General features: G+C 40.7%; 1 protein-coding gene across 4 annotated transcripts in view; it reads right to left on the bottom strand.

Moving 5' to 3' along the window:
* SERGEF (secretion regulating guanine nucleotide exchange factor) overlaps positions 1-20,579 on the bottom strand; it is a 176,785-nt gene extending 156,206 nt beyond the window's left edge. For all 4 annotated transcript variants that reach the window (XM_042445842.1, XM_042445843.1, XM_042445844.1 and 1 more), the window contains exons 1-7: positions 20,501-20,579; positions 14,947-15,085; positions 14,293-14,448; positions 12,323-12,417; positions 10,505-10,565; positions 6,346-6,459; positions 432-494 (exon numbers count right to left, since the gene is read on the bottom strand). In XM_042445842.1, coding sequence (XP_042301776.1) covers positions 432-494; positions 6,346-6,459; positions 10,505-10,565; positions 12,323-12,417; positions 14,293-14,448; positions 14,947-15,085; positions 20,501-20,557 — 685 coding nt within the window. In that variant the 5' untranslated portion in view covers positions 20,558-20,579. The remainder of the gene's footprint in view (positions 1-431; positions 495-6,345; positions 6,460-10,504; positions 10,566-12,322; positions 12,418-14,292; positions 14,449-14,946; positions 15,086-20,500) is intronic.
* Between the last annotated feature and the right edge of the window lie 3,994 nt (positions 20,580-24,573).

Raw genomic sequence — 24,573 nt, 5'->3', positions numbered from 1 at the left:
TGGTGCCATTATTGACCCGCATGCCCACAAGAGGGGGTGTATAGATGACGTGTGGGCATCTGAGCGCCCATACGTCTTTTCCAGGAAGCGGTGTCATAGGGCTACATCACAGCACTTACAACGCCACAAAAAAGAAGCCCCTCTAGGCTGCCACGGTTTGGTTGCTGTGGCAACGCTGTGCAGCAAAGAGGGGCGGCATTTCAACGCTAGTGTGTACCGCCCCTGAAATATCCTATTTGTTGCACCTTTAGGGTAGACATAAATCTGTTGAAGCAGTCAGGAAAAGGAGTGTGTTCTATGGAGTCCGAAAGTGTATGTGAACACTCAAACACGGAAGATACACATTTTACAGGAAAAGTTGAATCAAGTCTTAAAGTCTATAAATACTTCAATTCCAAACAAAACTGAAGGCCACATCCAGTGAAATATACCTGTGAGTGCGGAGGCATGAGATGAGCCAGATGTGACACTCTTTACCCTGGTATCTTCCAGACCTAAGATAATAATATATTTCATTACCCAAAGAGAGAGAAGTTACCTTTCCCAGAGACATTTGTCCCAGATCACACAGTTTTATAAAGAAAGAAATAACAAAAGATGCTAGTACAGGATACATAGAAAAGGAAGCTTCGTGGATCATGTTGGTTATTAACACTTCCACAACGGTGTCAAGTTTAGACAATAAGGCTTCAGAAAACCTTTATTAAAAAACTATAGATCTAGTCCAGAGAAGTTCATTGTCAGAAATGACCAGCAAACATTACAATTGTCTAATTAAACTACACAAAACTTTAAATTTCAGGTGAGCTTAATTCTTAATCATTGTAATTAATAAACACACTTCTCACACTTTCCCATACCACCCCCTTTTCTTATTGTTGCAATGGTGTCCTTTCACAAAAATATCCTTGAACAGGCTTCGCTCATGCCTGCCTCCTTTCCCTTATCACAGCACCTGGATATGAGGTCACCATAACCTAGCAATACCATCTTTACTCCATAAGCCATCACACATGATTCCTGTGGTATAATGGTTTAAATGTTTGACTATGGCTCTGAAGAACAGGGTTCAAATCCCAGCTCAGCCATGGAAAGCCACTGGGAGACTTTGTCCAAGTTACACACTCTCAGCCTCAAAGGATGGCAATGGCAAACCTTGCCAAGAAAGCCCCATGATAGGTTCACTTTAGGTTCACCATAGGTCAGAAATGACAACAACAACCACAACAAGAAGTTGTCTTTGCAACTCCTGACAGTTACTCCATTCCCAGCTAATTCAGAAAGAATTATGGAAGGTGCTTCAAATATTGCCATGGTTAAAAATGTTACAGATTAATGGTAATTTGTATCCTTGTCAGCTTTATACAAAATAGAAACATAATTTCATATAAGAACATTCCAACAAATATTCTGCATTGATATTGCATAGATCTATCCATAAACAACCACCTCCCAACTTAACTTTGAAGGAAGTACAAGTAGCACTGTTACCTGTAGCGAGTTATGTTTGGGGTAATGGCACTGCCATCACTGTTATTTTTTAAAAGTAAAATAATCCCCATTAACATTATTATGTTATTTGACACAAAGGTTAAGGCTAAATCATAACTCCTAAACAATGCCTAAGGAGGTCATTTGAGGGGATTTGGGGCCATTTATCTACTTCTGTGCATCATGTAAAGAAAAATAATTAAAAACTAAAAAAGTAATAAGCCATCTGTGACAGGACCTTCTTAAAGACCTAGATTGCTTTTACTTTTCAACCTCAGAAAGTCCCCTGTCACTAACACTTGCCCTGCTTTTACCCTTTTAATGCTATTCCTTCCCTTTCAACATTGTCTTTCAAAGTTGTTCTGTGCCTCATATTCAACCCTGACTTATGGTGACCCTATCATAAGATTTGCTTGCTTAGATTTGTTGTGCATTTGCCATTGCCTTTCTCTGAGGCTGAGAGAGTGTGACATGTCCAAGGTCACCCAGTGGGTTTCCAAAACTGCAAATGTATTTGAACACTGCTCTCCTAGAGTCCTGATCCAACACTCAAACCACTATACCAGACAGACTCTTTTCTTTTAAAGCAACAAGTAACAAAAGTACTTTTAAAAAGTAACAATTCCAGTTTCTGCTCCCAATCTTTAATGCCTAGTAACTCCATCATTCATGGCAAAGAAAACAGCCCTGCAAAAATGTTAGAAAGAAGGAAGTGTATGAGGAAAAATAATTGCTTCCCTCTTTACACCATGTTCCATAAGTGGACTGAAATCCAAAAGTTCATGCTAGAATCATAGAATCCTATGATTTTAGCATGAACTTTTGTGATTTCAATCCACTGCTGGAACATGCTGTAAAAAGGAAAGCAATTATCTTGTCCCCATACACTTCTTTATTTCTAACAATAGATTTCCAACTTATTTGTAATAAATAGATTAGTCCTAAAGGAGCTGTTAGATTCCTTCCTTCCACCTCTTTTTTTTTAAACTGAGTCAGGATTTATTTAACCTGTGAAATAGATTTGGGAATTATGGAATTCTGCAATGAACAAACAGATGTAAATGTTCCACACACTGAATTTTATGGCCAATATCTACTGTCATTATTGAGTTCACAGATGCAGAAGGCAGGACAACAACCCTCCCCTTAAAGTCTCCCACATGCCCTAAAAATCTGCACCAGAGGACTGTGTAACCCTCAAGAAGATTTTCTTCATTAGATAAGGTTGCAGGGGCAGAGACCAAAAATCCACATGCTACCATAATTGTTCATACTGGAGTTAGGCCAAAATGTTTGGTAATTGTATTCATTCAAGCAGCAGTTGGCTTAAGTGGACTGCTTGATGAACCATGAGCATTCCTTGATGACAGTGCTAAAAACTTTTATAATGTGTTTGTGAAGGCAAGGCCATGGTATTTCATTGCCAGATTGCTCCTAAAAGCAGACAGAAGTCTAATCATAACAGAAATCTCATACTGAGTGGAAAAATCTATCTTCTCGCTTAACAAACAGGCAGTCCAATTTCCGTGAAAGAAGCCAAAGAAAAATTTTAATTTTGTTAGACGAAGGAAACAATTATTTTGAACCCTCCTGAAACCTGTGTCTCTCTATATATTTGAGACTTAAAAGAGTGAGTGGGGGATATTCACTGATATTCTACATCAGCTACTGTACTTGGTTATATATGCATAACTACTGTATATACCTGTGTACTAGTTGATCTCATCTATAAGTCAAGAGAAAGTTTTAGGGCCAAATTCATGGATTTTGATATGACCTGTGGATGAGGGTAAAACCTGGGGGGGGGGGGTTTAACACCAGATAGAGAAGGAAAGAACCCAAGGGAAATGTGGTGTTTGGTGGGCAGAGGAAATTCAGATAGAGAAGGAAGGGCAGAAGAGAAGGGTTTTCCACTGGACTGAGAAGGAACGAGCTGGAAGGAAACGTAGTGTTTGGTGGGCAGGGGACAGCCAGAGAAAGAAGAAAGGACGGAAGAGGGTTTTCCATCAGACTGAGAAGGAAGGAACTGGAGGGAAATGTGGTGTTTGGTGGACAGGGGAGATCTAGAGGGAGAAGGACAGAAGAGAAGGGTTTAACATCGGATTGAGAAGTGGATCACCTCTTACACACACACACACACACGCACACACACACACACACACACACACCCCTCTGTCTCGGCAGCTCTTTCAGAAATCACTGCCAAGGCATGGAGAGTGAGGCATCAGAGCTGTGCTTCTTTTAGGATCTTTCTGAGCAGTATTACTGTATTGACCCATCCCCTGGGAAAAGGCAAAATATAAATAAATCATATTATTATATTCTCTGAAGATGCCCGCCACAGATGCTGGTGAAACGTCAGGAATAAACTCTTCTAGAACATGGCCACATATCCCAAAAAACCCACAAAAAATTACGGATGCCAACCATGAAAGCCTTCACTAATATAAATATAAATTCATTTCAAATGGTTTATTTACCTTTATATTACATATACTGTATTTTATACTGTACTCAGTTGTATTTTTCTGAGGAACTTATCTTCATTAAAATACCTTGTTGGCTTGCAATATACATATAGAACTCAGAGCAATACAAATGCTTAAAATTGTACTTTACCAGCAACAAACCCTTGACTACATTAAAATTTAAATTATTCCTTTCATTTGTCCAATGGGCTGAAATTACAGGAAAAAAATGTTTACATTTGCATTGCTCCTTAGGTATGCTCAAAAGGAAGGCCATTTTGGAATTCCTCCCAGACAGAAGGTTGAAGTGTAGGACATGTCCTGAAAAACTAGGATGTCTAGTCACCCTGACAGCTACAGCATTTAAGTACTCTAACACAGTCTTATTAAATATGAAGCAGTTATGGATCCATAATACTAGGTTGTGAAATTTAAACTGCAATACAGAATGCCACCCCATATGTTTAATGTGTATATAAGTACTGGAGGAAGATTTGTATTTACTGCCCCATTAATTTTCTATTAATTTCATTCTGTGGATATTCATATTATTTTTTTCATTTATATGTTATTCAGTTTTTATAATAAAAGAGCAAATGTGAAAGAAGAGAAGTCAAGCACCTTTGTAAATTTCAAATAGTTACTTTGAGCGTATGCTCAAATGGCTGGGAGAGGCTATGCATTCAGCACCTAGGATTCAGCACCTAGGACGTAAGGGGCAGGCCAAAGCTGCACCATAGCTGCACTCCAGTGCTTAGGAATGGAGTGTGGCTTTGGCACGACCTCCGGACTCTTAGGACCCATGCATCATTTAAACAGCATACCTCCAAAGAGACCCGAAGCAGCTTTATTTGGGCAGTCTGTAACAGGCCATGGTGTGATTGTTAAGGCATTTCCAGGGCCTAAAATGGCCCAGAGAGTAAAAAACATGGTGAAAATGGCCACTAAAGGTATGGGAGGGGGGAATTGATTTTTAATAGAGGAACACTGGGGGATAAGGCCATGTAAGAATTCTGATGAAACCTCTTAACTTCTGACAGTTCCTCATCCCTGATTTTTTGCAACCCTCTACATTAGAGACCTTCCAGAGAAGATCTGTTATTAATCACCCTGGTCAGGTCTTGAAAACTGAGGGCTCTGGCTTCCTTTATTGAGTCTATCCATTTATATTGCAGTCTTTAATTTTTCCTACTGCCTTCAACTGTTCCCAGCACTATTGTATTTTCAAGTAAATCATGTCATCTCATGAGGACCAAACTACAAAAGCCTCATTTAATCATTCTGACTTCCATTCAGAGTTCAGCCTTGATTGCTCTGGGAAACATTTGTATTTTTGGTGGTCCTTGGTATCAACAGCACTCTCCTCCAATGTTGATCCTAATGTTGGTGCTTGATGTTTTATCTTTACACTTGTCTAGTTCCTTCATAGGTGCCTTCAAACTTTAGTCTTCTGATTTCTTCACAGCACTCTTCACTTTGACTAATGATGGAGTCAAGGGATTGGGGGGAAATATTTCCATGTCTTTCATCAACCACCTAGAGTGATGCTTCTGTGTTCTCTTTATTTTCTCCTGCCATTATAATGTGTTGATCATTCAGCATTCCTACTCTTGATTTCAATTTCCATTTGATTTTTCAGATCTTGTGGAAAAAGTCTTTGTGTTTCGTTGACTACAGCAGATCTTGTATGGTCATATAGTATAATAAATCGAGAAACACCCTTTTGGAACAGCCAAATGCTGCAGAGAACATTATAGTGAAGCAGGCAATGGCACTGGTGGACAATCATGGGAAATAGGCTATTACATTTGGCCTGCCCCTTACGTGGGCGATCCGTTCCGGACCTCCCAATGTAAGGGGAATTGAGCGTATGCTCAAATCCCATTGAGGTTAATGGGCCACGTTCCAGTGGCACACCCCATTGTTTCTATTGGGGCTTGCCTTCCGTGTGAGCTCAAGTCCACAGAAGGCAAACCCACGTACAGGCCAACTGTAATAATAATAATAATAAAATAATTTATATCCCGCCTCTTCTGCTTTGAGGATCGAGGCGGATAACAACAAAGTTTATACAATATACAACAATAGAAACAACAAGCCCCACAAAACCCCGGCTCAATCCTCCCTCCCAAGTATAAAATTAAACAATAAAACATGATTAAAAAACTATACAAACCAAAATCTACAGACCTCTGCATACATACAAGAGCAGAGCTTAGAAATGTTACTTGTCTTGACTAAAACCCCAGAATCCCCATTGACCATATCAGCTGGGATTTTCTGGCTGTTGTAGTCCAAAAAAGTACAAGATTCCTGTCTGTACCTTAAATATTGTAGTACCTGAGATTATATGGCACAACTGCAACATATATTTTTAAAAACAAACCTGTTACTTTGCAGGGTTCTTTTGCCCTCAGGAAGGATGGAACCATTTTTCCTTGACACATCCGCTTCGCTTGAGATGCCATACCAATTCCCCACTGGAACACTGAACCATTTTCTTTTCAGCATGTACATGAAAAAACAAAGCTAATTATTGATGTTAAATAGGCTATTCCCCTGCTAACAGAATAGGGGGAATATATTAACATTTTTAATAACAGAAGTATAAACATAGAAGATGTTTTAACATACAAACAGTTTTAGAAGAAAATCTTCAGCACGCCAAATATGCTAGGTCTTAGGGCAATTTGACATGTTCTGGCTTTTAGGCAAAACTAAATGCCAGTATTTTATGTGAGGGATGTCAAGTAGTTTATGACAAATGATTATTATAAAGGTATGTCTGTCACAGAGCTCTGATTAGCTGTAACATCCTTTTTAGTGGCAGACATGGGTTTACCACTGTGTAATTTGTGAAATAGCACCAAGCTATTCTGGATTCAAGGCAATACTCTGATATGCCAAAGAAGAAACCTATGTGAAATGCATTAACAGGCCACTTGCACTTATTTGCCAATTATGACAAAAACTCTGCCCCAACTGCACAGCATTCAGATTCATTTTGGGCCTGGGCTTCCCTAGTAACTCCAGAAAGGTATGGAAATGAAACCCTATGAGGAACAGCATTTGACTTCACAACAGTGAAACAGATTGCCTCAGAAGTTGGTGGACTCTCCTTTGAAGATTTTTAAACAGAAACTAGATGGTCATCCTTGGAAGTCCTTTAGTTATAGATACCTGCATGGCAGAGGTTTGAATTAGATGGCCCTTGTGGTCTTTTCCAACTCTATCATTCCAAAGCAGTGATTACAAAGTGATGTCTGCTTATATTCCACTGAACTGAAGCATACCAAGATGGTTGTGCTCATGAAAGATCTTCCTAATGTAGCCTTCCCCAAGCTACCACCATCCAGTTCTGTTGCATTATAGTGCCCATCACCATCAGCAAGAATGGCCATTGGCTAAGACTAAGTGGGAATAATAGGTATTGTCCAAAACATCTGGAAGGTTCCACCTGTTAGATCAGTGGCATCACTACATTTGGGGTCACCCAGTGCAGGTGCCTGGAAAAGGCTGCAGAGAGGTGATGGCAAACTACCCACCCTCCTTCCCTCCCTCCCGCTGCCTTGCTTGCCTACCACCTGGGCAACAGTCAGCAGCGCAGCTGCATTACTGCCCTTTAGCAGCAGTCACTGCTGTGGGGAGGTGCTGTGGTCTCCAGATGGCCCATTCAGGTCTGGTGCAGATGCTGGGTGAGCGAGAAAGAGAGGCAACACCCTTTCTTGTTTGCCCAGCAGCAGCATAGGTCCCATCAGATATACTATTTCACTGTGCATACACCCTCCATCTAGGGGGTCACCCAGTGCAGTCCACAACCCCTGCACCTCCCTAATAGTGCCCCTGTTTTACATCTGGCCATGAAATACAACATTGCTGATACCTACAATGGAGAATTAGCTTTGTTGCTGGGTAAACTTCCTGTTCTCCAAAAGAACTTTTCAAGCATCAGGGTAGATGAGCACTCGAGCATGGAGTGGTCAAATGCACATGTGTCAATTTTTTTCTAAAAGGATTCTTAAAAGCTAAAAGTTCAAAGAACAGTGGAACAGTGCTGCAGAGAGCAGAAGATGTACCTGCTTTTTCACTGCATGTTATTTTTAAAGGCTGAGTATATTGGTGCATGAACAGAACAGCTGGAAAGTTCCCACTATCAGCAGATATTTTAATATCATGCAAAACTCTTTGAAGAAATCACAAAAATGATTCAGGCTTGGACAGACAAGAACCTAGATCCTGGATTGACCCTTCCACAGCAGGGACAAATTGTCCATTGATCTCATCAGATCCATTTGGCCTGCCAGCAGGCATATTTATTTCCTGATGGGGGACATGGAGTTTGCATCTTACCATTTGGTACCAACCACAGTAAACTCACTGAATCAACTGTTGAGTCGTGAATAGACACATAGGTAAATCCCATCTATTCAATAGGTCTACTCTAGTTAAGACTAACAATGGGATTTATATTTAGTAATGTATTTACAAAGGCAGGCTTGCTGCTGAACATAAAGAAAACAAAAATAATGACCACAGAGGACTTACATAAATTCAAACTAGACAATGAGAAAATCGAAATAGTTAAAGATTTCTCCTACCTTGTTTCAAGGGTTAAATCCAGCAAACTGAGAAATGCTTAGATGTGTGTGTGACCATGAGCATCCAGTACCAGAAGGACACGGCTAATTAGCCACAGCTGATGCTCATAGGCACAAGGTCACTCTGCTTGCCTACATGCAGCAAAGCTTGGATGATGAAACATGTGTCTGCATGGACAGGAGGACACTTTACAGAGTGGGACAGGAAGTGGCTGAGTTTGGGAGGCCACATGGTCTGGAGTGTATATAAACTCAAGGGCTTCCAGTAATTGCTTGTGGGTTTGAGTAGGTGTTGGTATTCGTTTGATCTGTATAGTAGCATTGGTGATTTATGGTTAGCACTCTGTAAATAAAGATAGCACTTTCGGGAGCCTGGCTTCTCTGGTCGTTTATTCAGCTGGAGCCGGAGCAGCAGCGATTGCTGGAGAGTTTCCGAGATTCCTGCAATTCCTTCACTTCTGGAAGACATTCAGTGCCTGTCATCTTCACTGAGGACTGTGAACCACGTTTCTGCAAATTTGTCAACTACTCTGCTATATTCCAGAATTAGTTTATAAGCCCAGCAGTTTTTCTGCCAATAGTTATTGGGCTCAGCAGTTATATTGACACCTTGAATCAAACATTGAACAGAATGGAGACTGCAGTGAAGAGAGGAGAAGACGACTTAGGCCCTGAATACACCGGCGATAAATGCCGGGATCAGAGCAGAGTGGGGGCATAGCCCCAATTCCGTCCCCATGCCAGCATGATGCCGCGTGCCCCATCACATACCAGGGGACATCAAGGAGCTCCTGTGGTGCAGCGGCTATGGCGCCCTTTCCACGGCGCAAAAATGAGCCTTTTTTTGTAGCTCCTTTTTGTGCTGTGGAAAGGCCAGATCAGGGCCATGGCTTGTGGTTGCCACAGCCCCAATACAGCAAGGAAAGGGGCAGAATCACACTGCCCCTTAGGGGCCATCCATACAGCCCCATAGAACGGGAAAGGTAACCATGAAAGAGCTAGAAAAGATCCTAAAGAGTATAGACATACAACTGAGTACTAAAATTAGAATTGTCCAAGCATTCCATGTATAGATATGAGATCTGGACAGAAAAAAAGAAAATCAACTCATTTGAGATGTGATGCTGTAGAAGAGTGCTGAGCATACTGTGGACAGTCAAAAAGATAAATAAATGAATCCTTGAACAGATTAACCCTAGAAGCCAAGATGATCACATTGATGCTGTTGTACATGGAACCCATCATAAGAAAGCATAATCATTAGAAAACAGAAAAACAATAATGTTGGGAAAGGTAGAGGGTAGTAGAAAGAGAGAAAGATGCCACAACAGATGGCTCGATTCCATTAAGGAGCTCATGGACACAAGTCTGCAAAACTTAAGCAGAGCAGTGCAAGGCAGGGAGTCTTCAAGGTGTCTCATCCACAGGGTCGCCACTAGTTGAGGTTGACTTGAGGTACTTAATAACAACAAATTTAGAAAATATCACACCTCACCGCCTGGCCACTCTCCCTACATCTCAAAATTTCTGGCTTCAGACCTGCAGAAACAGTTTCTCTTCTCAAATGACAATTCACAGGTAGTGAGATCCCATGTAATGCAGTAATTAGAGCATTGGACACAACCCTGGAGATTAGGATTCGATTCCTCACTCAGCCATGAAAACCCACTGGATGACTTTGGGCAAGTCACACACTCTCAGCCCCAGAAAAGCTGGCTCTAGGTTCACCTTAGAGTTGCCATAAGTCAGAAACAACCTGAAGGCACATAGCATTTTGCACAGCATGCAAAAACACATCACACATCCAACCATATTCCACCCAGACAAGATATAATCATAATAGTACTGAAACATATGGAAGACTGAAAACTGTATTTTCTAGTGACCAAAGTTTGTGTTTTTGAACACTTTAATTCCCCATTAAAAGGGAGGGGGAGTATAACTCACCAGTGACAGCAAGTGCATGCCTCAGTCCAGCAGCCACAGTTATCACTCTGTCCTGTAAAGACTATGGGACAAAGAGGGAAAACGCACTCTTAGGGAATACAAGCAACAGAACATAATTGTACTGATAAGCCAAATCAACCAACACTAGAATTTTCAAAAATGGGAGTGTATGCACAATATTTCCAAAATTGCCTCAGAGGATGGTGGACTCTCCTTCTTCAAAGGTCATTAAGCAGAGGCTGGATAGTAATCTTTCAAGAATGCTTTGGTTGTATATTGACAGGCAGTTAAATTAGATTACTCTTGTGGTCCAGCCCTAAGATTCAATTATTCTAATATAAATCATCTGCATCATGCATGTACAGTAGCTTTTTCCACATCTGATTCATTCCAAATGTGCTGGGCTATAGCGTTCATCAACTGCCAGCATGGCAACTCTGACAAGTTGGGGAAGCCTGGTCTGCAGTTACATGGTTTGGAGAAGGAAGCATCTCATTTTTACAGCTACACAACAGGACTATTTATTTTCCCAAAACAAGTAATCATTCTATGGGATGGGCTTGTAGCTCAGAGACAGAATAAGTTCAATGTATATAGAAAATATAACCAGGGGCAGCCATGTTGGCCATGTAGCAAAGTACAATAACATCCAAAATCCACAAAACAGTAATGAGCCAACCAAAATGCACAAAATACATGTTGCAAACTTTCAAAGCTCCACTGGCTTCTTCATCAGGTAAAGATGTTAAAATCAAACAGCAGAAAAAATTATGATGATGTTAATCACAGGCCTGCATTTAGCCAAGATGTGGCTGCTCTCAGTTCAGGTGGTACTGGAGGGACATTCATGCAGGCCAGCCCCTCCCCTTTCTGGCCATGTGGATATTCCAGGAAATAAAAAAAATTAAGTTCCATTAGCAAGAAATAAAGAAATGTCATTTTGTATTTTGGATGTTATTGTACTTTACTTTGCATATAGAAGCTTTGAGGTTTAATCTCCACCTCTCCAGATAGGGCTAGGAAAAAAAAACCCTACTTGATGTTAAGGAAAATGCAACATGGGATATACAGTGAGTGAAATAAAACATGTATGTGAGAGTCAGGATGACTCAGCAGAAGCAATTAAGAGCCACACAGGTGTAAATGGTAATGGAATTAACAAGTCCTAAATGCCAAGGACAGAAATGCAAAGTGGATAATTGAACACACCTGAGAATTGTTAAGTGGTCAAGGCTGAGATGATGAAATCATTAATTGTGGGATGAACAAAGAGAACCAATGAGAATGGTGTGCACGCCCACTGGGTGGAAACAGACAACAGTGGGTGGTATCTTGCATTGACTATAATAATGACTATGAATCCCAATGTATTGAGTGGGTAGTAGTGAGGAGTTGTATTGGATAGTTTTGGAGCTGTATATAGTAGAATAAAGTAGATCTTTTATATAAGACTACTGAGTTGTCTGGTGTCTTGGGTGAAGCTACAAGAGCCAGCTGGATCCTGAAGAAGGGTGAAGACTTCTGTGGAAGCAAGAGTGAGAAGGCTTGGAGAGTTTGTCGGGGTCTTCAGCCTATTCTCTGTAACTCTGCTAAGCTATAACCACTGGCCAAAACTGGTCAGCGCGGTGCGTTAACAAGGTGGTGAGTTTGAGCCAGAGGTGAAGAGCTACAACTCCCATCATCCCTGACACCTGAAACCATGGAGAGATGCGTCCAGTCAGTGCTACAACACTGGGCTACGTTAACCTAAGGTCGAAGGCAATTTCCTGTATTCCTAAATTAGAATGCTAGCAGAGAACAAGTTTTCAAGCACCTTACCTCAATCCTCTCTGGAACAGTGCCTCCTCCAGAAGTCAAAGAATGTCCCAATTGTCCAAATGAATTAGATCCACATGAAAACACCTGCCCACCTCCTGCAAGACATAGGACTACATGACAACAACCTTTATTGTATACCTGTGACAGATTCTGCCTTATTGCAGGGTTCTCTGAAAGCTTGCTGTCAGCATGTTGTCAATTTACTAACTGCACTTTTGCTGTGGAAAGCTAGGTCTCCCTTTTCCACCTAAAAACCACTCCTGGATAATGTTGTGATTGACCAGGAGATTAGACTGGCACCTTCCCTACTCTCATTCCATGGACAGGTGAAAATCCTCCTATTTCTACAGTCATATGAGACCTGAGTGTACAAGGCCCATCCCAACTAAACAATCTGCTGGACTTTCTGTTATGTTTGTTGTGTTGGAGGGGGTGTTTTTTAATGGCTTACGTTTTTAACTTGTTTTAATTATTTCTTTAAAGGTTTAATTGTCTCTTAATGTTTGTATTTTGTAAATTTTCTGTGTGTGTGTGTGTGTTATGGGCTGCCTCAAATCCCATTAAAAATAAATTAAGAGTATAGATGTACAATTTTAAAGTAACAGAGGTACTTCTCAACCAAGGTATATAGTTTTTTAACTTATTAAAGTTTTGGTATATATAAAATCAATTGTGAAAATGGAAATACAAAGCAATAAACAACACCAGTGAGCATACGTATTCATACCAAAACATAGTTATTATCCAAGTAAATCTCTTATGCACATAAAACAAAATAAACGTTTGGCAAAGTTACATTTCTCAGCATTCCAACCGGATCTATACCATAAGCAAGACACAGATTTTACAGCAACAAAAATGGTCCCTGCATTTTCTGGCTTATATAACATCATCAGATACAAGCATGGCTTTACAGACTTCAAAGCCATGTATCCCCAGCTTTGATAGTCCTAAAGTCCACTTTTCAATACTTATTAATAATAAAAAAATACATGATATATGTTCCTGTTCCTTATAAGACAGGTTATAAATTTGTTGGCAAGATTAAAATGTGCATGCAAGCTGGCTAGAATAATTGGCTCAGTGTCCTTTTCATGAACCATATATTTACCTGTTGACTCCAGACTAAATTTCTATAGATGAATTTACTTACTCAGGATTTACATTACCAGCTACAAACCACTTTCCAGTTCCCTTTCTTCATTAGAGTGGACCCTAAGTATCAACTGGGGTTTGGTTTCAGAATAAACACACACAAACTCCAGTGGATACCAAAATCCGTGAATGCTCAAGTTCCATTATATACAATGGCATCCCATATATAAAATGGCAAAAGCAAGATTTGCTTTTTGGATGTTTATTTATTTATATTCAAGGCATGGATGGTTGAATCTGTGGGTGTAGCATCCATGGATAAAAGACAAAAGACTTATGCTTTCATGGATACAAGCAGCTGTGGCTTCTTCAACTGGGCAATATCTGCCACAGCATTATATTTTATTTCCCTATTAGGAACATCAGGCCCAATCAAAAAAAAAGTTAAGTCACATCTTCATCCCATTAAAAGCAATGAAATGGAACTACTACTACCAATTCTCACTAATGTAATCCTGAAGAATGGGTTCTGTCTAAACCACCACATTACAGAAACACAAGTTGAACACACAGTGTGTTTCTGATTTTCAAATACAGGGTACACAATAACTTGTATAACTTTCTTTAAATAGTTATGTGTTATGTTCCTTCAAGCTGATTCTGACTGATGGCAACCCTGTTTTTAGGCTTTCTTGGTAACATTTATTCAATGGATATTTGGCATTGCCTTCCTCTAAGACTGCGAGAATATGACTTGTCCAAGGTTTCCCACTGAGTTTCCATGGCTGAACAGGGATATGAATACTGGTCTCCTGGCATCATTGTCCAACACTCAAACCATTACAGATTTGTTTTAACCATAAGGACAAATTTACCTGCAAGTACAATTGTAAAATCCCAACCACAGGCAACTTGCATGACAGGACAATCACATAGGAAAGTGCATAATGTAAAGTGTGTCACATCTTCAGTATGGCCAAGTCCCAACTGCCCATCTTTATTTTGGCCACATAAGAAGAGTTTGCCAGTATCTGCAAAAAGAACAAATATTATCAGACACAAGTGCAACAGATGCAAAAATATAATCTCTCTCATTAATTCATTCATATTCATATTCATATATATATATATATATATATATATATATATATATATATCTCACAACAGTCACTTTCATATTAAGATCCAGTTTTCTTGTACAGAAAATTCAGGGTAGAAATGGGCAATTCACTATGCAAGGTCAGGGAATCTGGAATCTAGTAACATCCAGAGGGCCACAATTTAATGAACCCTATAGTGCTCACACTTCACGTCAATCAACTAGGCACTCACAGAGCCAAAATAGGCATCTCCTCTCAAGGTTATGCACCACTGAACTCTTCTGATAAATGGCTTAAAGACAGCTCTCTGAGATCCAGGCCAGGACAGCCCAGACATAGCTCCAGCACATACCAGCTGAGAAGAGCTGTAAGTGCTGTCTAAACAAGGCTAAACTTTGCAAAAATGAAATATTAATGATCATTTTTTACCAGTAAGAATTGCAGAATGTCCACCTCCACCGGTAATGTTTTTGATGTTTTCCTGATTACAGAGAAATCCCTGTAGGGCCTGAGGCAGAAATACATCTTCCCTATGACCAAGACCAAGCTGGCCATAACTGTTTGCTCCCTGTAAGGAGAGAGAAAAGTGAGGCAAATACCTTAATTAACAAAGCTGATGTGTCCCTGGGCATTGCTTCATTAATAGAAAATTTGGTACCAAAGGCAGAAATAGCATGGAAAGAATAGGGTTAGGTTCCTATGCCACAGAAAAGGAGAGGAATCATATACGTTTTTGCAAAATTTTTAGCCAAAATTAACAATTTGCACTTGTAAAGCACTATGTAAAGCCTATGGTGCTATATAAATAAATGTAATAATAATAATTTAATGAAACAACCAGGTAAGTAAGACTTGTATCAGTAGATAAACATTGTGAACCTTCTAGAGACTACTTGAAGCCTTCTTCCAAAATACATCCAAGGATGATTTTGTTTCATCAGCCTTCACTTTTCTTATGAGTTCCACTTGGGTGGCCAAACTTCTAGATCTGTGCATTAACCTGCAAGGGACAGCTGGTGGGGCAGGCTAAATTTATTCCCCTGTTTTACTGTTCATACATTCTTAGTGAGGGATTATGAAGTTAGCTGCTGTTTATCTTGCGTGCTGCACAACAACAGTAAGATCAGCTAGCCTAGAGCAGAATCTCCATATTTCCCAAGACCAAACCTTTTTGCATTGTTTACTGTAGATACATTGCTACAGCATAAAACAGAAAGTCTTGTGTTTCTGCAGCCATCCTTCACCATCCTTCCAATGCAGATGGTGCTAAAAAATATGAGGAAGGTTGGGTGTAAAAAAGAAGAAGAAGCATTGGTCAAAAGGAGCTTCTTTGTCAAAGGCTTTAACTGATGTACAGTATACTGTACCTGGATTAAATAATTCAAATGGTTCCAGCTTTCCACCTCTATTTTACAGTCAAACAAAATGAATACTGGATATCAGAACCAAATGTCACTTATTTTGTCACGCTCCTATATTTACATTCTTCTTCCAAAGAACTCAGCAAGGTGTGCACAGAAATCTAAATCAGCCCTTGTAAAAGAACCTATGAAGTAAATCAGGCTAAGATCAACTACTTCAAGTAGGGTCACCCCTTTATCAGTGATCAAGAATTTATAACCAAGCTTCCACTGTATAACACACTGGGTCTCTGAATTCTTCTGGAACTATTTTTAATAAATGTACAGTATACACAATATTAAGAAGAGACAGAACTTGACCTTCTAGTCTGCGTGCTGTGACCCTATGTAGAGAGTTTAATTGTATTAACAATAGGAAAACTGAGGTTCAACTATTCTGAGCTAGAGATATATAAAAAAATACTCATACATTTTCCTATCTACCATGGAAAACGATGTTTCAACAGCCCATTAAGAAAATTATCAACTACCACAGGACTTTTGCATTTTGAACTTTTTTTCAAAAGGGGGAAGAAACTTTTTTTGTGCAAGAAGCAACATTTTTATAAATAAAATAGTTTAAATCATTCAAAAGACATTTTCTGTGCATACAGGAGCTTTTGCACACACAAAACTCCACTTTTTTGTGTTAACAAATATTTTGCAAAATGTCCCAAAATACAGTAACACACAAAATATGCAGAAAAACCCATAATTTCACCCAATGGGAAGAAGTTTCAGAAAAAAATTGTTCTTACATGCAATAATGAACTAAGCAAAGATTTATATTCCTGTTTTCAGCTTCAATTTAAAAAGCTGTTAGGCAGTTAAAAGTGTAAATCGAAAGAGACACAGCCTGAAGTTATCTGAACCACCACAATGTCTTGCAAAATATTTTTGACGTTATCAGCCAAAGTGCAGTGCTATTATTACCATTTTTATAGTGCACCTTTATATCATATGTCTTGCATTGGTCTGCCTTTTACCACCAAGGATTTTACCATTTTCCAAACTCTCCCAGACAATGCTTCAAGCCAGTCTAGACTTCAATATAACATAAATCTCTCTAGATTTAGTGAAGCCACTGGCATTTGGCCTCTCCACTTCCCGTCCTCTATCTATGGAGAAATTTATCTTTTGCAGTTTTTGCTGATGTCATTTCTGAATGATTAGGTGCACCTCCAGTTCATACTCATCCCCATATCCAAGTATAAAACACATAAAACCAGCAGCAAACATAAATCTTTATTGCTGACTTGAATGGAAGTCACCTCAATCTCAATGAAAGACTGAAAGGTACCATAACACTCTTTATTGTTTCATTCAAAGTTGGATGCACATACTCAACTATATATCTATTATTTCTGAACTGCAATAGTATGATATGATATCCCGCAGTCATCTTAAGACAGATTCATGTGCAATCTTAAGCAGTGAATTGAAAGCCCTTTCCTGATGTTTGCACCACACATGAATGCTGTTCATATGACAATAATGTGAAAAGAAAAATACATCCCAGCTAGTTTAAACCTTTTACAGCCAATGTTAACTGTTTAAATCCATGTGGAAATTAACTTAACCTTTTTTACAAGAATGGTATTTAATAAGAACATGAAGATCTAACAGAGTGCTGTGACACATTTGCAATTCTATAAAATTTTTGCACACCAGACAGTGGTGCTCTCTAAAACAGCATGACTGTTCACACAGGAAGAGACCAGAGGAGCCATTTCATTTTGGGATATTAAGTTTTACAAGACAGACCCACTTTAAGAAAAGTTATCAGTACAAGACAATGCCCATGCCTTCTTCCAGATCCAAGTCATTTTTTCCCCTCTGCTGCATCAGGATTATAATCAGGCATGTAAACCACTGATACCAGTAAAAGCGGACAAGAACAGAAGATGAATCTATTCTAAATGACTGGCTTATGTATGACTTATGTTGCTTTCTTGGCAAGATTTGTTTAGAGCGAGTTTGGCCTTCCTCTGAGGCTGAGAGTGTGTGACATGCCAAAAGTCACCCAGTAGGTTTCCATGATTGAACGGGAATTCAAACCCAGGTCTCCAGTTGTAGTGCTGCACTCAAACCACTACATCACACTGACTGTCTGTCTGTACATGTGTCAGCCAATTTAGGATGATATTCTAAGCAGATGTTGCAGTGGATTCTCTGGATCATACAAGATGGTGCCATTATAAATGTTCTAGCTCTTAACAATGTTGTTCCTTTTTCTGTATCTCAACATCTAAGGCTAATGCTGAGACCTGGATAATAGGCAGGGGTCGGGCACCAACCAAACATTTTAGTGGCAAGTAAACCAGGGCTGGTGAAATGTAGATCCACTCTTATTCCTAGCCAGTAGGGAGCAGCAAAGGCTTAAACTCCTCTCAAGTGTGGCAACACAAGTTGAGTCTCCCTTATCCAAAACGCTTTGGACCAGATGTATTTGGAATTTCAGATTATTATTATTATTATTATTGATGATGATGATTTTGGAATACCTTTGTGCATATACATATAGAAGCAGAATCCAAAAACTCCCAGGAAAATCTATGGAATCTGGAACATACATTGGGAAATACAATGAAGAAAAGCCTAAAAATGATTTAATTCATGATATACGTACATAATGAGATAATGTAGAGATGGGCGCCCAAATCTAAACTCAAAATTAATTTATGTTTCATAGACTATATGATTTTGTAATTCTGTATATTTTAATACTTGTGTGCACGAAGCAAAGTTTGTGTATGTTGAACCAGGAGAATGCAAAGGTGTCACTGTCTCAACCACTCATGGGGGGAAATGGTTTGGGGGATATTCCAGATTTTGGAATTCCAGATAAGGTAGATTTAACCTTCACTGTATTGGGGAAAGGAGAGTTTTCTGGTCCCCAAACAAGAGCAACGCTTTCTTAAATTGTTTTTTCTCAGCTTATGAAACCCTTTGAAGTTTCTCAAGGAATTCTGGGTTACAATGAGTGCAAAGACCTGGAGAGTTCACACTTTTAAGAAGCCTTCTTTCTTTCCTCTGTGGGAACAGAGGTTTTAGCCTTTTAAAAAGAAAGTCTGATATGGAACAAATTCACACATTTTGATTTACCAAATGCCTCATCCACACTTCTGCCATGCAGTTTGAAGACACAGGGCCCTTTCACACCACACAATTACAGCACTATTATTCCACTTTGACTGTCATGGTTGCATCCTATGGAATTCTGGGATTTGCAGTTTAGGGAGAGGTACTTAGAATTCTTTGCCAGAGAGCTCTAGGCCTCCCTAAACAACAGACTTCGGGATTTCTCAGGATGCAACCAGGGCAGTCTGGAACCAAAGTACTAGAACTGTGCAGTGAGAGCTCACAGAAGAGAGTTACTTTCTTCCTGTCAGCATTTGTGGGAATGAAGGGAAGCCTTTTGGAGACAGCCAGCAAGTAGTTTGGTTGTTGGTCTACGACTCTGGAGACTAGGGTTCAATTCCCATCTCAGCCATGAAACTCACTGGGTCTCTTTGGGCAAGTCACAGGCTCTCAGCCTCAGAGGGTGGCAATGGCAATCCTCCTCTGAAAAATACATGCCAAGAAAACCCCATGATAGGTTGCCTTAGGGTCACCAAAAGTCAGAAACAACCTGAAGGCACACAACAACAACTTTGGAGGTAAAGGGGTTTGACATTAAGTTCTGCCTGCTTGCTCCAGGAGCTCAGAGAAAGAGGCTTATTTCTTGGGGTGTCGGTAGGGAGACCCCAGTCTCTCATCACATGGAGATGCCTATGAAGACAGCTAGGTGGATTTGTTGTGGTGCCTTCCAGTCATTTCCAACTTATGGCAACCCTAAGGCAACCCTATCATGAGGTTTTCCTGACAAGATTTGTTCAGAGGAGCTTTGCCATTGCCTTCTGAGAGGCTGAGAGAGTGTGACTTGGCCGAGGTCGGCTGGTGGGTTTCATGGGATTTCCTAGCATTGAGCCAGGGCAGTTAAAGAGGTCTCAAACTGATTTATTTCTGCAGCGTGTTTTGGACCTATGACTCTATGAAGGAAAGGAGTTGGTGGCATGAGCTTCTAGACACATGCAGTTGGGAAAAGAGACACCACAGAGGCCTATCCAGCCCAACCCCTGCCATGCAGGAACACACAATCAAAGCACTTGTTCCAGCTGGTCTCAAGGTCTTTGGACATATTGTTCAGAGGAGGTTTGCCATGGGCTTCTCTGGAGGCTGAGAGAATGTGGTTCTCAGTGGGTTTCCATGGCCAAGCAGGGAATCAAACCCTGGGGGTGGTGCTCTTCCATTTTTACTGCTCTAGCTGCCTCCCGTTGCATTGTGGGATTTGCAGTGCAAGGAGGGGCGTTTAGAATCCTCAGCCAGAGAGCTCTGAGGCCTCACTGAACTACAAGCCCCAGAATGCAACGGGAGGCAGACAGAGCAGTGAAAGGTGAAGAGCAGCACTATTATAAGATGGCAGTGCGGTCATGTGGCGAAGCCGCTTCAGGGGGTCAATGGATGGGAGCCTGAAGGTGGGGATGGAGGAAGAACAGCCCCGGCTCCCGCCTGCCCTCCCTGCGGCCCCGGAGGGAACCTACCCAGGCCATCAGCAGCGCCTCTGCCGCTGCCGCCGCCGCCGGCGGTGCAGCCTCCATGGGAGCCACAGAGCAGGAAGAGCCCGCCCACAGCAGTCCTGGCTGGGCGGCGCTGCTTTGCGGGCGGAAGCTGCTGCTGTTGGAGGGACGGTCGGTGGAGTTATTGTTGCAAAACGTCCTCCATTTTGAGCAGGGCTGAGAAGGAGCAGGGTGGCCTGGTGTCCTCTTTTTCCAGGACCTGTCCTCCATTTCAGCATGGATGCCTTGGTGCCACTCCCCCACCCTTCCAACGACCTGCTGCCATAGACTACACCACACAGAATCCTTAGCAATGATTTGTAGACTGGTGTAATTCCCATGCGTCACCGAATGTCATGGCAAGCCTTGGGATGGGAAAAAAGAGCAACATTAAAAGTAATATCATCCATGTACAGGCTACATGTATTTGCATGATGTGCGCCATTTCATGTAGTTTAAGTGGGCATTTGGTAAGATGGGTTTTTTAAGAATTTTTAATATATATATATGTGTGTGTGTTTAAAAAAGAATTTTATTTTTTCTTGACCTGCTGAGCGATGCCCCTGACTGACAGGAGAGAGGATAGGGAACTGTAAACATATAGGCTGCATCTACACAGCAGAATGAATGCACCTGGCCACTGCTGGTATGAACTTCTGGGATTTGTAGTTTCGTGAGATACTTAGCCTTCTCCATAACAGGGCTCTGGTGTCCCATAGGATGGAGGCAAGGCAATTAATGTGGTGTCACACCGCATTAATTTTGCAGTGTGGCAGCAGTATGAGTCCTCTCAAGTTGCTGGACTAGCCCCTGGCCAGCATGGGAAATGGGCAGGGAAGCTGGGAGTTGTAGTCCCAGCACATCTGCAGACACAGAACTGTCAACCTGAAGATGGCTCTGTACCTTTAATTGTTGTATAGGAAGAGGGGATTTTGCTTGTCATTGTTGTTGTGTGCCTTCAAGTCCCTTCTGACTTGTGGCAACCCTAAGCCAGCATGGTGTAGTGGTCTGAGCACTGGACTGTAGCTCTGGAGACCAGGGTTCGAATGCCCTTTGCTCCTCTGTGGAAACCCACTGGGCACACTCTCTCGGCCTCAGAGCAAGGCCACGGCCAACCTCCTCTGAACCAATCTTGTCAAGAAAACCTCCTAATAGGTTTACAGAAACAACTTGAAGGCACACAACGAATGGTAAACCTATCACAGGCAAAGCTTGCCTTGCCTTTGCCTTTACCTTTCTCTAAGGCTGAGAGAATGTGACTTGCCCAAGGTCACCCAGTGGGTTTCCATGGCCAAACGGGGATTCTGGCCCTGGCCTCCCAAGTCAGAGTGTACAGTATTTATATTGTGAAAATAATGCAGTTGTTTTCTGCACTAGTTCTCTTGCTTGTCATAAAACCAGATCCCTTCAACACAACCATTGCAGGTACAGGAGCCCTTTCCAGTTTTCACTTTGGCAAACAGACAGTTGATTTCCATGTCTGTTATACTTTTATGCATACTTTTATGGTGTTATTCTACAGCACTATATAAATAAAGCATAATAATAATAAGAGCCTCATAGTGGGAGTCATTTTGAATACAGTGCTCCCTCGGGTTACGAAATTAATTCGTTCCGCGGCTAATTTCGTAACCCGAAAAACCTTCGTAACCCGAATTGCCATAGGCGCTAATGGGAAAAAAAGCCGCGGCTCTGCCGCGGCTCCATTTAAAACAGCGCCGGCGTTTTTTCGTAACCCGAAAAAACGTTCGTAACCCGAAACAATAAATCCCTATGGGATTTATTCGTATCCCGAAAAATTCGTAAGCTGGGTAATTCGTATCCCGAGGTACCACTGTACAATTAATACATGTTTATATGTGTGCAAAGGGATCTTGCAGCACCTTTGAGACTAACAGAAAGACAGAAGTTGGTAGTATGAGCTTTCGTAGACTTGAGCCTAGTTCTTCAGATGTATTTGGCCATTGTGTTTATATGAATGATTCATAAGCCCTGCTGTGTGTGTGTATGTAGATATCCCTGCATATATGGATATATGGTGAGAAAGGCCTGCAGTGAAATGCAGTTATTTTGTTGTTGTTCTGTATCTTCAAGGCATTTCCAATTTATGGCAACCCTAAGACAAACCTATCATAGGGTTTTCTTGGCAAGTTTCTTCAGAGAGAGATTGCCATTGCTATCCTCTGAGGCTGAGAGACTGTGGCTTGCCCAAGGTCACCCAGTGGGTTTACATGGGCAAACGGGGATTCGAACCTTTGTCTCCAGTTGTCCTAGTCCAGCACCCAGACCATAACACCACACTGGTTATACTGTAGTTAATTCCTTTATTCAGAGCTAAGGTAACTGTTGCATTTGAGGAATACCTGTAAACCTTTAACACTTTTGACACTACTGTACAAAGGGGGAAATGTCTAGCATAAGTTTTATTGGAACTATAGTTCACCTCATCAGATGCTACTGTAGTCCATAGAAGCTTATATCAAATTTATTTTTCCCAGTTAGTGAATGATGCTACCTTTCTTTATGTCATTTTATGCTAAAACCAACTGTCTTTGAATAGAAGCCTTTACGTTACTTTTATTAATGGGGATGGCTTCAAATCTTGGTGCTACCTTTCCATGGCAGTGAGATTGCATATTCCCATAAAGCAAGAGGCTATGCTGACCACAGCATTGTTAACAGGGCCTTCCAAGCAGTGCATCACTAAGGGTGGTGTCACACGCACCTCACTGACCTCCTCCGATCCCACACCATACAGAATCCGTAGTCATGTTTTTTGTACTAATGTTACTCATAAATCGTAATTCCCATATAACACTGAATCTAACGGTAATAGTTCTGACTTAAGCAACTCGTGAAATTAAAATTATACCTTTAAATTGCAATATCATACACATAATTGTATTTACATATGCATAGTTTCATGTGGCTGAAGATTTGGTAAAATGTGATGTTCTTTAAAAAATTAAAAAGAATAACAATTTTATTTTATTTTTAAATTAAAAATTTTAAAACTTGAAATATTTAAATCATAATTTTTGGGGGGGAAACTGGGGCCTCTCCTTTCTCCTCTCACTGAGCCTCACCCCATCTCTTACAACATTTTAAACAGAAACAGGCGAATGCCATAGCATGTTTCTGCTAAAACACAAACATTTGAGGAGCGGTGGTGTCAACCCCCCCCCCCCTTTGGCGGCCCCCCGGGGGGGCCGCCCCCCCCCCCCCCCCCCAATGATGCTAGGGAAACAGATAAACTGCCAAGCATCAGTAGTGGGACAGGACACTGGTAGATTATCTCTTCAAGACAATGGCCATAGTATTCAGTTGACTCAGTACTGCACAGAAGGCTACAATGGTAAACCACTTCTGAACATCTTTTACCTCAAAATCAGTGTACTGTATATTAAATACCAACAACAGCGGCTAACAGCTTGTCATTCAAACACAGAGACATAGCGAACCAACTTATTTTCCTGTTTGGAAATTAAGACAGAAATCTTAGTCAAAGGGGATATTCCCAGATCAAGGTGAAATGAGGGGACTATTCCTTCTCACTTATTTAGGGAGATGGGATAAGGAACATTTAATCTAGCCTATTTGCTTCTAGCCAGAAAGTGGATAAAGAGAAATTCAGAGAGTAAGACCTGGTGTTACCTGTTAGGAAATAAGCTAAGTAAGTAAATACATAGATCCTCTGAATAGTCTGTTAGTTTTAAAATCAACAATTTTGAATAATATGTGAAACCAATAAGGAAATGCACATAAAGTATGGTTTTTACATGATAGTATAAAGATCCAATACAGTTAAGCTAATCCTGTCATACATCTTCCTACATGTTAAGTTCTCTGTTTTCCACACTTAAGGGTAATACAACATCTTGGTCTTGGGCAAAGCAATCTATGTATGTTCACATAGAAGTAGTAAGTTCCACTACCGGTATATTAGATAGGACTTCTTTCTGGATATGCTATGGATAGAACTAGAGACTTAATACGTCAACTGAAAACAAATTATTGAGGATTAAACAGGATAGCTACTTGAAAGAACATATACATGG

The sequence above is a fragment of the Sceloporus undulatus genome, chromosome 1 (genome assembly GCF_019175285.1).
Source record: "Sceloporus undulatus isolate JIND9_A2432 ecotype Alabama chromosome 1, SceUnd_v1.1, whole genome shotgun sequence".
Classification (NCBI taxonomy): domain Eukaryota; kingdom Metazoa; phylum Chordata; class Lepidosauria; order Squamata; family Phrynosomatidae; genus Sceloporus; species Sceloporus undulatus.
Note: the sequence above shows the minus strand (reverse complement) of the source record. Positions and strands in the feature narration are given on the sequence as shown.